Genomic DNA, 16,095 nt, shown 5'->3' with positions numbered 1-16,095 from the left:
CACACTAACAGTGTGTGCCTTTTCCTCCTGGCAGATGTGTCGGCGAGTGTACAAAGGCATTCCGCTCCAGGTGCGAGGCCAGGTCTGGTCACTCCTGCTGGACGTTGAGAAGATGAAGAAAGAGAATGAAGGAAAGTATGAGGTACGGGACCAGCACAGGAACAAGTGGGGAGGGAGGTGCCTGGGCTGCTATGGTGGGGCAGGGTGGACCAGTAGTGGACACAGGACCCACTAAGGACACGGGAATCTGCATCTGCGATGGGCAGGGAGGGAAGCGGGGGATCCCCGTGGGGAAGCTTTTGGGGATAGGGAGAGTGCAACATGTGCTGGTGGCTGGGCTGAATCCCTGCAGTGACCTGCTGAGAACTCTGAGAAGGAAAGGCTTAAAGTTAGCAAGGGCTGAGAAAGGAGGATAAACTCCTTATCCATGTGTTTGTCAGGTTGGGACTGCTGACCAGCTGCTCCCAAGTGTTCTGTGCAAGCAGCTGGTGAAGGAGCTGTTGGTGTTACTGCATCTTTGGGATCAAGAGCAGACAGCTCAATGAAGTTGCTGTAGTTCCCTAAGCTGCAGGTCTGTGTAGTAGCCCAGAGCACTTGAAGCAGGTAGCCACTAGGTGTAGGTGGTCCAGACTTCTCTGGACTTCAAAATGTTACTCATTGCACTGTGAAGTATGCAGCAAGGTCAGAAGCCTTGAACCAGCCTACAAAGGGTTGCTAGTCAAGAAAGCCAATTACAGTGGGGTGAGGACAGGTCTAGAAAGCCTTTTGATTAGTTTTTAACTTAGATATTCAGCTGGAAGTTGTTGGCAAGCATTGAAATGGCTTGCATTGAAGCAGCTGGTGTATTCCTTTTATCTTCAGTCATTATAGCAGTACTATCTTAAAAGTCTCTATTAAAAATCAATTTCCATTCTTTCTTCTGCAGATAGGAGCAAGGTCCTTCTTGCATTGCTTCCAACCAGAGCTCTTCATCCTGCAGACTTTTCTGTGGATTCCTTGGTATCAAATAAGCAATTTCTGTGGTGTGCATTGAACAGAAATTCAAGCAATTGTGCTTGCTGTATTTCTTCTATTTTTCACATCAAACCTTAAGGCTGCTTTATGCTGCCTGGCTTCTTTTCCTACCTCATTTCACAATTAGCTTGCATTAGCGTAGCTCAGACCAAGCAGGCTCCTTTGCAGTAGGGGTGGCACACGCTTTCCTAGCAGACCTCAGCTTGCCCTTAAGAGCCTGGAAACATTTCTCATAATGGTGAGCACTGGGGTGCTGCAGAGGCTGTTGCCTTGTGGAGGCAGAAATTAAAGTTCCACTTCCAGGAGGTGCAGGTGCTTCTAAAATCCCTGCTAATTCTTATTACAGCCAGTCAAGCATGGATGTTAATAGTGAAGTGCTGCTGGGATGGAGTCACATGAGAGGGCGCAGGGAACATGGGTTGGGATCACAGCAATAAGCAGGGATAATGAAGCTGCCTGTAATAACGTCGTTTCTTATCACGCTCCCTCCCAGGAAGCTGGTGCTGTGCAGGCAGGGAAACGATCCAAACAAACGAAAGTCACAAGGAGTTTATCTGTGCTTCAGAGGAGAGTCTGCAATAAGCGGGAGCTTCAGGATTAATAGGCTTTGCTGTACTCAACCCCCCTAAAAGCTCGTCTTAATCCTCCTCCTCTTTGGTGCCACCTGCCGTTAGCAATTATCTCTCTTGTTAATTAGCTCCAGAGGCACATCCTGGCGGAGGGATTTTGCTTTCAGAAGGGATTGAGTCAGCCTCAGCCCCTTGATCTCCAGAGACTGGCCCCATGGCTGCTGCATCTTATTGGGGCAAACGGTGGCAGAAACACATCCTGTGTGCCTTGAGGATGACCCATTTGAAGAAGTCAGAAGATGCCAAAGTACAGTTAGTTATAGGCTTTGAGAGGGATGTCTGTGCTTTTCTGACAGGGAAAACTGGAGGGAAATGTGGAGAAATCTGAACTCAAGTGACGGATGCGTGTGAGCCATTGTGTTACTTCAGGCAGACTGTGCCTTGTGAAGGGCAGGGAGAAGTGCTGGAAGTACAGGATTTAATGCAGGGAGATGATAGCATTTATCTGATCATCATTTCACTGTCATATTTGCTACCTTGCCTTGTCTAGTGCAGGCAATAATTCAAAAGCAGCTCTGTGTTGTTGCTCCTCCATCCAGTTGCTTTCATGGTTAGACTTAAAATTCCTGAGTGAGCATTGGCTGTACCTGGCCCCACTGTGCTGGATTAGTGCCATGGGTTGGGCAGGACTGCTGGGCATTGCTCAGATACCTCCCGAGCACTGACAGGCATAGGGCATCACCACCTCACTAGGAAGTCTGTCCCAGTGTTTGACCACCCTCATGGTAAAGAAATGTTTCCTGATGTCTGTGTGTCCACTCTTGAACTTTGGAGTGCACTCTTGGTTCAGGTGGGCTTAGCTTTCAATCTGATTTGCTTTTGGTTTTTTGTGTTTTTTTGCAGTGGACTTTAGTCCTTTATGTGTAACACTGCCTTAAATGATTAGCTAGCACGGGAATGGAAAGATTCTGTTTTGAGCTTAGATTCTGGTCTGGACTTACCCAGTTCCTTAAAATTTGCACCAATCAAAGAAATATCCCAGAACTGCTTTTCTAGGATTCCTGACACTTAACATGATTCTCTTCTGCATGGGGCGTAAGGATCACTTTCCAGAGGAATCACAGTCTCAATAACTTTGGACTTCATTATGACTGAGCCTCTGAAGAGCTCAGTGCTATTGGTGTACATACATCTGTTTATTTGCTATGGGCGTGCATCGTTCCTCAAGTAGAGGTCTTGAAGCTTTGTTACAGCCCAGAGAGAGTGCCAGGCTGGGTGCCATGAAGAAGCCTGTGTTGTGGATGTAGGGGCAAGCAAGAGGCTGCGCAGTGGGGTGAGCCAAAGCAGCCCTATCTCTGTGCTTGCAAGGGGTTTTGGGGCTGGTAAGATGTGCTGGTCCACCTCCTGCTGTGCAGGCACACATGTGCTGCTGAGCTACAACTGCTCTGCCTCGGTGGGAGGGCAAGCTTGTGTTTGGTTTGGTCGCTGTTCCTCATCCCTTCACCTCCAGGTCACTGCTCGCTGCTGGGATCGCTCTTCCAGTGGCTCTGCATCTCACAGGCTGCCACTTCTACTGCGGGGAGATGGCTGCATATCAAGTGGTGCAGGCTTAAATGGTGTCTAACTCCTTCCTCTTGTCTGCCACTCTCCCTTCCAGCAAATGAAACAACAGGCAAAGAGCTGGTCCTCGGAAATCAAACAGATAGATCTGGATGTTAACCGCACCTTCCGAAACCACATCATGTTTCGGGATCGCTATGGTGTGAAGTGAGTACCACTTGAGGGGCACACGACAAAACTTGGGCTGCAGGTATTGGATTCAGCTGTTGAGCTCTCTTTTTGGGCAGATCCACCTTGGACCATGCTCAGCCCCAGTTCTGGAGCCTAGCACATCAGTCTGTTATGGTGCTTTGGCCGTGGAGGTGCTGGGCTTGCAAGTGCAGAGGGCTTGTGGGGAGTCCCTGTGGAGCAGGATGAAACATACATGGCCTCTGTGATGGATGGGTTTGGAGAGCTGCCCTACATACAGTGTGCATGCCATATGCGTATCCATACAGTGATGACTCCCTTAGCAGAGACAGAAGGGAGAAGCCTGTTAATGGAAAGGTGACATTGTTTCCCCTGGGACTAAAGCATTTGGTGCCTCAGTGGCTTCCAGACTACGGGAAAACCATCACCCCCTTCCAGACCTGACACAAAGGTGTGTTGAGCTCCGTTTGTATGAGTGGCACATTTTAATGTCTTTTCTTTCTCCACAGGCAACAGGCACTGTTCCACGTCCTGTCGGCATACTCAGTGTACAACACTGTAAGTAGTAAGCTAGTCCAGTTACAGTGAAAGCCTTGTCCTGATACATGTATATACATCCAGCAGGTGTGTGTATCTCAGGCAGAGTCATGCCAGCTGAAGTTCTGATGCTGGTGTGCATGGACTGCTGTGATGCTTGGGCAGAATAGGCCTAAACTGGCTGCTGAGTGCACTGCCTCCATTGAAAGGAGGCACAAGTGACTTCAGATGGGAGTCAAAGGAACGACTGCTCACTGACCTGTCTTGCAGGTCTGGCATCCTTAAAATCTTGGGTAAACCTTTTGAAGATGCTGTTCAGCAGATAACACAAATTCAGAGGGCTTTTTAAAAGCCTGGCTCAGAGCTGGGCTCTTGTTTTAGTCTGGGAAGAAGAGGGAGAATGGTTTGTATGCTTGTTTTAACCATCATGTGGAGATGCCTGGAAATCTTAAAGCCTTGCAGGTGGGATGGTAGACCATATGGCAGACACTGTAGGCATATGGGAACTGTAAACTGGAGAATAAACAGTAAATACCTGAAAACTGGGACAGAACTTAGAGGAGAATGGGAGACACAGGCAAGCCGGGCTTCTCCTGATAACAGAGAGGCCCAGGATCCATGTGCTCCCATCTCCAGGTCTTCCCCACGTGCCCCTTTTCGCCAGTAACAAATCATGAGAGTCTGGTAGGATTGCAGAGAGAGCAACAGGCAGCATGCAGCACGTGTGCCCCTTGGCTCTTGCAGGAGGTGAGCTACTGCCAGGGGATGAGTCAGATCGCAGCCATCCTGCTGATGTACTTGAATGAAGAAGATGCATTTTGGGCACTGGCACAGCTGCTGACCAACCAGAAGCATGCGATGCATGGTAAGGATGGCCGAGATGTGGGCAGCAGCTCTTGCTGTGGGGTTTGCTGAGAGGAGGCTGTAGTCTGCTGTGTAATTTGGCCATGAGAGCCTTGTTTCTCCTTAGGTACTTGCTTAAAGTAAGCACAGCTTAATTACATGGTGGCATAAACTGAGCATGGGGCTGAGCTCTGCTTCAGGCAGACAGGCTCAAGAGAAGAATGTAGTTTATCAGCACCAGCCTCTAGTGCTCTATAATTAATGCAGTTATATAGGTGATATCTCCCCTCCAAAGTGCTTTGCCCTTGGCAGTCATTTAAGTCAAGCTTACAGGTTTTTAAGAAGTCTAACAGAAGTGCATCCAAGAGCACTGCACAACACTTTGGTTTCAATATGCCACGAGCTACATGCCCTGAAGTTTCTATGAAGATGCAATTCCACTGAATGGGTTGTATTATTTTGGTTCAACCACATTAAAGTTCTTTCATCTTGTGGTTAGCAGTCATTTGTGCACAGAGGGCAATTTCAGGAGCAAGCGGCCAGCCCTGATGGTCTGACAACTGTGAATGGCTCTGTGAAGAAGCCTACTCCCAGCCTGGTCTAGCTTTGATGCTCTCTGCTAAAGCAGGGCTTTCTCTATGATTCTATGGTTTTCAGGTGCAAAGCAGGAAGAAGCTTGTTGTAGGCTTGCCAAGCACATCTCCTTCCAGAAAGCAGGCTTGTGCTGTACCCTTGCTGGCACAGATGCGCAGGGAATGAATGTCTACAACACGGGGCTGCCCGTGACCACTCCCCCCAGCTCCTCTAATTTTTTCCTCTTGTCTTTTTTTTGCTTAGGTTTCTTTATTCCTGGGTTCCCAAAGCTGCAGAGATTTCAAGCTCATCACGAACAGATTTTAAGCAAACTCTTTCCGAAACTGAAGAAGCACATGGTATCTCTTTGTTATCAATCCTCCTTCACAAAGTCACACTTAATGCCAAAGCAAGTAGCGTGATGCTCTGCCAAACGTATGCACAACTTCTAACCCTAAGCTTCAGCCACAGAAGGGCAAGCATTTGAGCTGTTTTTTCCATGAATCTTGCTGAGGGGAATGGCTACCATTTGCTTGCTGGTTATCATTGGTACAGGGACTGCTAAAATCTGAAGGCTGCACAGGTCGAGCAGCTGGCATGACATTCAGAGGCTGGAGGGGTGTCTACAGGGCATGTCAACTGTGGTCAAAGGCTGCAGAGACTGTTTTATAACACCTGCTCCCTTTTTCCACCCTTGCATTTGCTTTAGACATTCAGTATTCATTGGTCAGTCTGCTAAGAGCTTCTGGTGCTCCCAGGGGTTTGGTGGCACAGCTCCAGGAACAGCTATCCTCTGAGGCAGCTCCTGTCTCTTGCTGCCAAGGACCAGCCCCAGTCATGCCAGTGGAACAGAGCCAGAACGTGTTTTCACTTAATTATAGCCACTGGGGGGAAAAATGAGCGGGAGGTGGATGGCATAAATTCAAATAACTCTGCCTAGGTTGAAGGTCTGGGAGGTGGAGTTAATGGGGGGGGCCAAAGAGGAATAAGCAAACTAGCTGGGCTCTGCAGGTGTGGGTTTGCTTGTGGGATGCTTGTGGGTTCCTCATTTCTGTGTGCTCCAAGAGGCCAGGGTGGGAATCGCTGTGGAAACTCCAATGTTAATCTCTATGGAGTACATGGGTTTGGTGGGTTTGGTTCCTGGGAGCTTTCCATAAATCCCTGGAGTAGAGATTAAGGCAGAAAAGCTCTTAGGAATCATTCCCTGAAGTTGTGGCATGGCTGGAGCCTGACAGGCTGTAGATAAGCCCCCCAGATTGCTCAAGCTGAAATGCACGTCTCTGCTTACTGTCTCATCCTAGGACAAGGAGCAGATGACGACAGGGATTTACACCACCAAGTGGTTCCTGCAGTGCTTCATCGACCGGGTGAGGACCCCGTGGGCTGCGTTCTGCTCTGCCACCCGTGCATGCTAAATCTGTCTGGATTTTCTGCTCACTAATTGTGGAAAAAAATCACATAATTTTAAAGTTCTTTTAGTAATATATAAGGTGGAATATTATGCATACTCTCGTAAGGCAGCAAATTCGACAACGGAGAAGTTAAGAAGCTAAATGCCTGTCATTCACGGAGAGTGACAAGCATCCTCCAACAGCCACATGCATGGGGAGAACTGTTCTTCCTCTCTGCTCTACTGCAGCTGTGTGAGGGCAATTAACCTCACTTGGGCTCTGGAAACATGTATGGGGAAGAGCTCGAGGCATAAACCTGAACAAATTGCACTACAGCAGTTGCACATAAATTAGTAGGCCATGCACTGGAGACATGAAAGCATGAGAAAATTACCTTGATGTGTCCGAGGCCAAGCCAAGACTGCCTTATTTTTTGGGCAGCCTTTTGTTTGCACACATGAACAACAGATCGAGACCAGTTGACGTTAAGCACGTCTGTGTGTCCACAGTCTCAATTTTCTGCTTCCCTGCCTTCTGTAAAACAGAGGCCGGCCTCTTGGGAACGAGCTCAGATGTGTGCATGCAGAGCCTTGTTGTCACTACAAGCTGTACAAAATGCAGCATCCCCTTAGCAACAGCTGTACAAGAGCTGCCGAGATCAGTTGCACCGAACTCTGGAGAGCAGGTGTAGCATCCTAAAACCAAACTTTAATGTCACAGTAAGACCAGTACGAATTTCATTAGTGGTGATGTGCCATAAATCCTGGCTGACATCCCTGGGAGATGCTGTATCATTTTGAATACCATTTCACTCCTGTTTGTCAGAATGGGACCTGGTGTTGATCAGAACCTTTTGTGGAGGTCTAAAGGAGGTCCATCAAAAGCTATCAGGTTTGTTAGCTTTAAGCCAGAGATTACAAAATAAGTTTTTGTATTACAGACGCCTCACTGTGGGGTGTGTTTCAGTGCAAGGGGACACAGTCACACTGCTGACCTCTGTGCTGTCAGCCTGTAGTGTCACTACCTTGGTACTAACAGGATGCTTTTGTTTGTGTTTGGAACAGACACCTTTCACCCTCACCTTGCGGCTATGGGACATCTACATCCTGGAGGGAGAGCGGGTCCTGACAGCCATGGCTTACACTATTCTCAAGCTGCACAAAAGTAAGTGTTTTGTGTGGTGGCTGGCAGTGAGCACAGCACGAGCTGCCACGTAGCCGCTAACCAAGGGATACAGTGCTGGGCTCGGGTTAGCCTAAGCTTGTGCTGCCATCCAAAGGCAGTGGTTTGCTTCTGGCTGCAACAATTTCTGCATGGCTGCTGCCTGCAGAAAGTTTTAATTCTGATGGCGGACCGCAGTTTCAGCCTGGCTTTGAAATTTATCTGTGCTCGGAGGAGTGTGAGGAGTGTTTAGTGTGGGGCATGTCAGTGCCCCATCCAGTCCCTGCCTGCATCCCGTTTCTTTCTGCCTGCGGGCATGGGTGGAGGCGGCCATTGGGCTTTCTCATGGAGCTTTTTCTCCTCCTAGAGGTATTGAGGAGAAGTTGCAGAAATGGCCCTTAGCTTGTGTATTGTCCTTCATAGGCCCTCACCCCACTATCAGCCACAGCGCCTACTGCTGAGCTGCTGCCCACAGGAAGTGGAGGGGAAGGCATGGCTGGCATACACAGCCCCAAGTCCTCAGCATTAAAAGAAAGGCAGTGGGACACCTGGTCCAATAGATTTCACTCTTCACCTAGACAAAACCAGAGCAACGCACCCAGTACTTGTTCACTTTCCAAAACAGAGCTGTGGGGTCAGGCTGAGCCCCTGCTCTGACCCTGCTGTGTTCTCTGCCCTTCCCCAGAGCGTTTGCTGAAGATGACGCTGGAAGATCTGCGGGAATTTCTGCAGGAGAAAATTGCTGCATCGCTGCAGTATGAGGATGACACTGTGATAGACCAGCTGCAGGTGTCCATGAGTGAGCTGCGCAAGATGAAGTTTGACCTCCCTCCGCCTGGTGGGTAGAGCCCCAGCAGCTCCCGTGTCTCCCTGTTCCCCTTTGATTACTTATATGTTTTTAATATATTTTCTTAATTTCTTATTTTTTATTTTTCCCTTGTTCGTATCATCGCTCCTCCTGCTTCCCCTCTGGTGCAGCCAAGCCCGACGAGTTCCCTCGTAGACCTCTGGGCCTGGAGCTCTCCCTCAACCCTCTGGCCACGAAGGCCAGTGCAGCAGCCAATGGCCAGAATGGGTTGCTGGGTGAGCACCCTTCAGACAGGGGCACCGCACAGCCTCCCAGCCATCAAGGAATGGCTGTCAGGACTCCCGATGTGCCAAGCATCCAGGCCCATGAAGCAGCTGACAGCCATCCACATCCCCCACACAGTGAAGGACAGCCGACGGAGGACGTGGCACAGCGGCAGTCTCCGAAGCCGAGCGAGGTGCAAGCCTTCCCTGCCAGCCTGGAGGATGCTGTGAGGAGTGGGGAGTCCACCCTGCACACTGGACATGGGGTTGAGCACGAGGAGCATCGTGAGCTGCACCATGAGCCACCCAGTCTCACTCCCTCCCTGTGCGGCTCCGTGGGCTCCTTCCACCCTGCGTCGAATGCTCCTGTGGACACACCAGCTGGGGAGGCTCAGCCGCCTGAGCGGCCTTCCAGCATGGACCACGCACCGGATCCTGCTGCTTGTGGGCCACCTGAGGAACAACAAGCATCCTCCCTGCATGGGGAGGAGGCCACAGCACTGCAGAGGGACATCCCTGAGGACATGGGCGAGACACAATGTGGAGTGATGTTGCTGAACGGAATGGACTCGAAGGCCTCGCTGCCCAAGTCGGCATCCGCGGGTGAGCTTGGTGGCCTGCAGCAGGGCACAGAGATGGCACTTGGGCGAGGCTTCGCTGCCCTACACTCGCTTGCCCCGGGCAGGCCATCGGGCAGCAGCACGCCTATCCTGTCAGAGAGCGTGGCACTGGCCAGGGGGAACAGCCTCCATACCGTGGTGAAAACCACCACCCGCCTGCATGTGGCACATGTGACTGAGCAGGACTTGGCAAACAGAAGGCAGGTGGCACTGCCCTGGCCAGATGCCGCCCATCCCCTGGCTGCCACCTCCCTGCTGCCTTCTGCCACGTCGAACATGGGGGCGGTGCAGCAAGGCACCCAGAAACCGCTGAATGCACTGAAAGCACCGCGCCCACCCTTGAGCCCCAAACCAAAACTTCCCCCACAGGTTTCCAAATCTCTGTCAGAGAACAGCTTCAGCCCAGACTCTCTTCCCCATGCACGGCTGCCCAAGTCGGTGACATTTTAGTGGGGTGTGGGACTGAGCAGGGATTGGAGCTGGGAGCCGGTGTGGCACCAGCCCCACGATGCCTTCAACAGGGCTGTGCCTGCCTGCAGTGTCCCATAGAGCTGTGCTTTGGTACGAGAGCCAGGGCTGCAGAGCCCGGAGCCACCAGCAACCTCCGCTTTGGTTTGCATCCATGGTTTCCTTTCTATGGACAGAAGTTCTTGCGTTTGGGTTCGTTCGGGGAGAGCAGCAGGGCTGGTTAATGTGTGCACTTCGCTGCCTGCCCCCTGGTAGCACGGAGCTCCAGGGCTCAGGGTGGGTGCAGTGATGGACATAAGGCAGTGGAGTCCAAAATACTTAGCAAGAGGTTTTCCTTCCTGTGTAGCAATAGGCCTTTATTTCTTTTTCCAGACCTGCAGGAAGCAGCAGCCCTTCAGATGGGGCTGGGACGTGCCAGCAGGCAAGCACCACTGCCCAGCAGTCTATGCAAGTCCCTTTCTCCTGGTAGTCCCTTTCTGTGCCCCTGGCTGCACTCCCAGAGAGGAGGTGTTAGCAGCTGGTGGTGGTGAACTCTGGCTGTGACCCCAGCAGAGGACCCTCCACGTTCTCCAGGTGATGAGGATGGTGGTGAAAGTTGAGCCTGGGTTGCAGGTCCAGGGCAGCAAGCAGGCTTGCTGCCTCAAACTGACAAGGGGAGAATTGGCTGCTACCCTGGTGATCCCAAGGGCACCGTTTAGCTGCAGTAGTGCAAACCCCTGTCACACACCTTGCCTTTGCCTATGAGCTGCTGGAGGTGTGTGTTGATGTCTCATTGTGGTGCCCAGGCTGAAGCCTGCTTCTGTCTGAACAAGTAAAATTTTGGGGTGGAGATACCACAGAAGTTAGGAAGAGGGAGCACACTGCCCCCAGCGTTTCTTTGTCCTAGTTTAACCCAGCCAGAAATCAGCAACCAAGAAAGGAAACCTGGGTACAGAGGTTTGGAAGTTGACGCCCTAAAGCATCGCCACAGGACAGATGCCCCTGCATCTATGTGCAGTGGAGAGCCCTATGGGCCTGTCCCTTTGGGACCACGTTGGATCTAAGCCAATCCCTGCCTTCAGCACTTCTTATTCAAGCAGCACTGTGTCCCCAGGATGTCACCACCTGACTGGAGGTGCACAGGAAACAGGGCAGCTCACCCCACTGAAAGAACCAGGCCAAACCCATGTGCCCAGCACACAGCAGCTCCTGTTGAAGGGATTTCAGCAAGAAGGAGGAGCAATGGGAGCAGCAGGAGATGTGTGGTATGTGACAATGCTTTGTGGCAAAGGGGATGGGGATGTCACCTTTTGGACAGCGGGTGGGATCGCTGCCCGTCCCTCCAATGGCAGACATGGGCCAAAGCTCCTCTAAGATCTAAAGGAGACTTTTGAAACCTGGTTTTCATCTCTCATTTTCATCTCTCAGGCTGCTGCACCATAGCAAAGCCTACCTGGAGACTAGGAAAAAACATCCACCGAGTCCCTTTGGGTATTTACCAGGTTGTGTATGTGCACGTTAGCAGCAGAGCTGTGGAAGGAGCCTGCTGCTGGTTCTGCAGCCCTGCTCTGCTCCAGACTTTGTTCCCTGCCCATCTCTGCAGTGCAGGGCTGACCTAAAAGCAACTCTGCCAGGTGCTGCCAGGGGCATGCAGTGCTGTTGGTGAAGCACTTAAAAGTGCTGTATGGATGCTCAGTAGTTGTGTTTTAAAATACGATGGGTAAGAGGTGGTTAGGAGGTTAAGGCAAAAGTGCTTCAATTGGTTTAATTGGTTGTTCATCAGTAATCGTGCAGCGGTGAAAACTGTTAGTGTGCTACAGTATCTGGGCACTGTATCAGGACAGGCAGCAATTGCCTTCCATAGCAGCCATATCCTGCTTGATGGGGGCTAGAAGCGCCCCAAGGGGCTGCTCAGAGCCAGCAGCGTGCACTGCTCTCTGGGTGCTGCCTTCCTTCCAGCTGCTCTCGCTCCAGTGTGTGTCCCAGCGCCGTCCTCACCCGGTCCATCCCATAGCAAAGCCAGTGTGATTGTGAGCAAACTCAGGAAGGAGCTCCCAGCTCCTGGCCCTGCCAACCTGCCCCGCTGCAGGCTGTGCTGTTCCCTGGCCCAATGCATGGCGCAGATGCAGTGTGGGCAGCAGCAGAGCCTCAGGGCCCAGTGCCAGGGACAGACCTCGCTCCCCGTCCTCACACCACAGCCGTGCAGGGCCCAGCGCTGGAGGCCGGGGCTCAGCCGTGCACTTTGACAGCCCTGCTACCGTTGGCTTTTGTTTTAATTGCTATTCTTGTTTACAGCGTGGAACGCTTCCTCCGTGACTCTTTCTAATGTATTATAATTATTACTTAAAAAAGTATATCTATGTCTGTGGTTGTTTTTTTTGTTTGTTTTTGTTTTGTTTTGTTTGTAAGGAAGTTAGGTGAAAAAAAAAAGTCACTCGTTCCTTTTAGCTGTGATCCAAAAAGACTACATGTAGTGCTGTTTTACATGGTGGTAATGGTGAAAAGTTAGTGTAAAGCTGCTCTCCACCTGTGCTTCCCTGAAGCAGCTGTACAAGAGGCAGGAGGAAGCGCTGGGCTACTCATAGGTGAACATACAGATGGAAAATCGCTCCAGTTCTGGGGCAAGGCTCAGTGCTTCCCTGACGTGTGCAGAAGTGTGAGCTTCCGTGTGTGCAAACGGTGGAGACATTAGCTGAAGCATCAGTCCTGGCTGGGACTGAGCTGCATCCCATCTGATTCTGGCTCTGTGCCTCCCTCCTGAGGCAGCAGCCAGGGGGCTGAGTGGGGCCCAGCAGCAGGACAGGAACCTGCTCCTCTCTGCCTCCCTGTGCTCACAGCCCTGCGCAGCCCTTCTGCAGTGCTCTGCACTGGGGAACCCAGGCCTGACGCTGATTTCCCTGCCTGAAGCCCTCAAAGGGCCATGCATGGACAAAACGGGTGTGCCCCAACGCAGCATCCGCTGAGTCAGGGCTGATTCATGCTGACGCCATTGACTGGTGCCTCTCATCACTAACAGCGTCCTGCAGGAACTGCGTGTGGGCAGCCCCGCTCCCACACTCCACCCTCCACGTCCTTCCGGCAGGCTGCGGGGTGTTGCAGCTGGGCAGCAGAGAAAGTGGCCCTTTAGTATCAAGCTCCATGATTACACCAATTGCTGGCTCCTCCACTGCAAAGCCAAAGCTACACCAGCAAGAGAGGGCCAAGAGCAGCACAGGAAGTTTGATGGCTCAGTGGCTTTTCTCAGAAGGGCAGGGCTTTCCCCAGGGTCATGCTGGGCTTAAGCCATGTGGTAGGCAGACCTTTGTTCCTCTCTGCACCAGCTCACTTGGTCATTGAAGCACAGACCTAGGAGTTGCTTAGTGGCATCCCTGGTCCCTGCATGCCATGCAGGCACTGGATTGTACCTTCCTGACCACAGCAGAGTGGTGGCACTGCCCTGGTGCTGGCACCAGTACCTTGTGCACCTCTTGCCAGCATCTTCTGGCTCACACAATTACTCAGAAGTCAAGCACTGTCGTGCTTATCCCATTGCATTCATAGACATATAATCACGGAATCATGGAGCCATAGGATGGTTTGGATTGGAAGGGGCCTTAAACACCGTCCAGTTCCCATGGCAGCTTCTGCAAACTCAGCTCAACTCAGACAATGTCAGAACCTTCAGCAAACACCAGGAAGTCCTCCATTTTGAAGTTACCATCTCTTGTTGGCTTAGAAAAGTGCTTCTGTTGCAGCTATCAGACCAAAAAAGGCATGAAACTTGTTTCAGCACTCCATCAGCATCTTTAAGTGCTTGTAAGCAATTGCATCAGTTGACTCAGCTGTGATCTCTCTGAACTCTCATCTCTCTCTAATAGGGTGTGAGATTCTTGAATGGTGCAGGAGAGAAAAGTTTATTTGTGCATTCTGAGAGAGCTGAACCTGAGCAGAACAGAACTAAAGCTTCAAAGAAGGCCCTCTTCCAGCACAGGAGATGCAACCTCAGCAGGTAACTGGTGTGATGTTGCCTGAAACCTTCTTGGTCACACTGTTTGTACTTGCCCAAGGTGCACATCACAGCACCAGGTGTAGTCCAGCCTTGCCATAGCCAGCTAAAGAGATCTTGGCAGCCAAATGGGAGCAGGTGTGCCCAACCATAGCAAAATGCACTTTCTGAATACTTAAGACACCTTCTGGCTATATAATGAGCAGCTCTTCAGAGAACTGTGCCTGTTCCACTCACCTAAGCTCATGCCACAGCATCAGAACAGAGAGGGGCAACAAACTCCTTGCCATAAGGGAAAATGAGTTATTGGAATATCTCAAAACCACATCTTATGGTCCAGAATGTACAGTGCCTACAAGGAAATTCCTACATCAACCGTAGTACTTCCTTCTACAGCCTTACAGTCACTGTAACGGAACTGTGTCACCCTGATACCACTTTCAGACTCAAGAAATTCAGCTACTGAATGGACAGTATTCAACTCATACTTCAATATGCAAACTTGTGAATACTAACATCCTCTTATAGCTGCTCTGCCTGTCGTGACCAGCAAGATGCTCTCCTGCATTCAGACCACAAGCACCAAGTCAGCAAGTCAAAATACCAAGTCCAAAGCAACAGCTCCAACTGAGAGAAGCAGTTGGGCCTGGCTTTTTTGCCTACCTTAATCTCATTGCCACACTGTAAAGCTGCCGTGATTGCTCTGAGACTGGCCTTCCTCAGGTTAAAGCCAATGTCCTGGAACAAAGACATGCTACTGCATTAAGCAGCAATCTCACAATGCATGATTTGAGGGGAAAGGCTGCTGTGTCAAGCTTTTAGCACCTCCATTTGCTCCCAACCTATCATCTCCAACTTCCAGCATAGAATTTTGCTTTGCAACTAGAAGACACTTGAGCAAACTCAGGTAACAAGTGTATTGCTCAGATCCAGAGCCTTTTTGGGCAAGAAAACTTGAGTCTAAGGGATGCAGAAACCTCTCTGAAAAGGACGTGCTCATACTGTGGCTCCTTGCTCCCAGCCAAACTGCTGAAGGATTTTGTGTTCTGGCTGCTACTGCTCTAGCACATCCCTTGCAACTGTGGCTTGTGTGCAAGAACCTGCTGACACGGCACTTTGTACCAGACAGTCTGGAAAGCAAGTCAGTTCTTGCCCAGGCCGAAAGCAAAGATCGATGCCAAGCAGCATTAGTTCTTTGTTTCTATCACTGCACAACACAGCAGAGCACAGGCAGTGGGGTGAGAGGCAGCTTACAGGGATGCTGCCAGCGGGCCATGGCTCTGTACTGCAGAGCAGAAGGGTTCCTGTATCCATTTTGCTAAATGAGGGACGTTACTCATGCTCTGCCCCTGCCGCTCCCAGCCTCTGCCTCCTTGACCACTTACGCCTCTTCAGGCCTGGGCTAGTCCATGCAGGATGGTTTTCTACCACCCAGATCACCTCTCTCCTCTGGTGCTCTCCCTGGGGTCTGCTAGCGCAGGCACAAGTCCCATCAGCCTGCACAACAGCATGGTCTGTGCTGGAGAAATGCCACTGGCTCCTTGCACAGATGTGCTCACAATGGCTGATGGCAGGCATGCCCACAGGGAGGCCCATGCACCAGCCTCCAAATGACAGGTTTGGTGACCGATTCTACCCTGCTGACAGCCACGAGCAGCCCAAGGTGTTTACACTAAGCAGGTGTTAGTGTCAGCAAGGTGCTGCAGGGAAGAAGAGTGGATTCTGCCTCCAAAACGCATGAGCGCTTTGGAATTGGTGCCAGAAAGACAGCTGCCTGCTGCTGGGCAAGGCTGAAAGCAGCCAAGCAAAGTGCATTGGCCAACTACTGCTGCCTTTTCCAAACCCTGCACTACCATACAAAGCTGGGTAGAACAAGAAACCATCCTCTGCTCCTACCCTGCTTGAAGTGCCGCTCAGGGCAGAAAAACCCAGGAAGCACCCAACTGGCACCAGTTCTAAACGCAGCTCTCAGCTCCTCCCTGGTGCTTCAAGGCATCACATCTGAGCTTGTAACAATCCCACACGGTCTGGGGCGAAGGCAAAGTGCCCAGGGCACTGCTGAGGACAGGCTCAGGCTGGTTGCACTCTGCTACTCAACCAAAACTTGGGGGCCAGTAGTGGGTTTCGGTGCTAAT

General features: G+C 51.2%; 1 protein-coding gene across 3 annotated transcripts in view; it reads left to right on the top strand.

Annotated features, from left to right (window-relative positions):
- The window catches only part of LOC100548287 (USP6 N-terminal-like protein), a 57,981-nt gene extending 45,646 nt beyond the window's left edge, over positions 1–12,335 (top strand). For all 3 annotated transcript variants that reach the window (XM_010711157.3, XM_003206331.4, XM_010711160.3), the window contains exons 7-15: positions 35–142; positions 3,241–3,350; positions 3,842–3,890; positions 4,614–4,734; positions 5,550–5,644; positions 6,587–6,652; positions 7,741–7,840; positions 8,523–8,675; positions 8,816–12,335. In XM_010711157.3, the coding sequence (XP_010709459.1) occupies positions 35–142; positions 3,241–3,350; positions 3,842–3,890; positions 4,614–4,734; positions 5,550–5,644; positions 6,587–6,652; positions 7,741–7,840; positions 8,523–8,675; positions 8,816–9,978 (1,965 nt within the window). In that variant the 3' untranslated portion in view covers positions 9,979–12,335. The remainder of the gene's footprint in view (positions 1–34; positions 143–3,240; positions 3,351–3,841; positions 3,891–4,613; positions 4,735–5,549; positions 5,645–6,586; positions 6,653–7,740; positions 7,841–8,522; positions 8,676–8,815) is intronic.
- The last annotated feature ends 3,760 nt before the right edge of the window (positions 12,336–16,095 follow it).

This window comes from Meleagris gallopavo, chromosome 5, assembly GCF_000146605.3.
Source record: "Meleagris gallopavo isolate NT-WF06-2002-E0010 breed Aviagen turkey brand Nicholas breeding stock chromosome 5, Turkey_5.1, whole genome shotgun sequence".
In the NCBI taxonomy this organism is placed as follows: domain Eukaryota; kingdom Metazoa; phylum Chordata; class Aves; order Galliformes; family Phasianidae; genus Meleagris; species Meleagris gallopavo.
The sequence above is the reverse complement of the archived record's forward strand: the minus strand, read 5'-3'. Positions and strand labels throughout refer to the sequence as shown.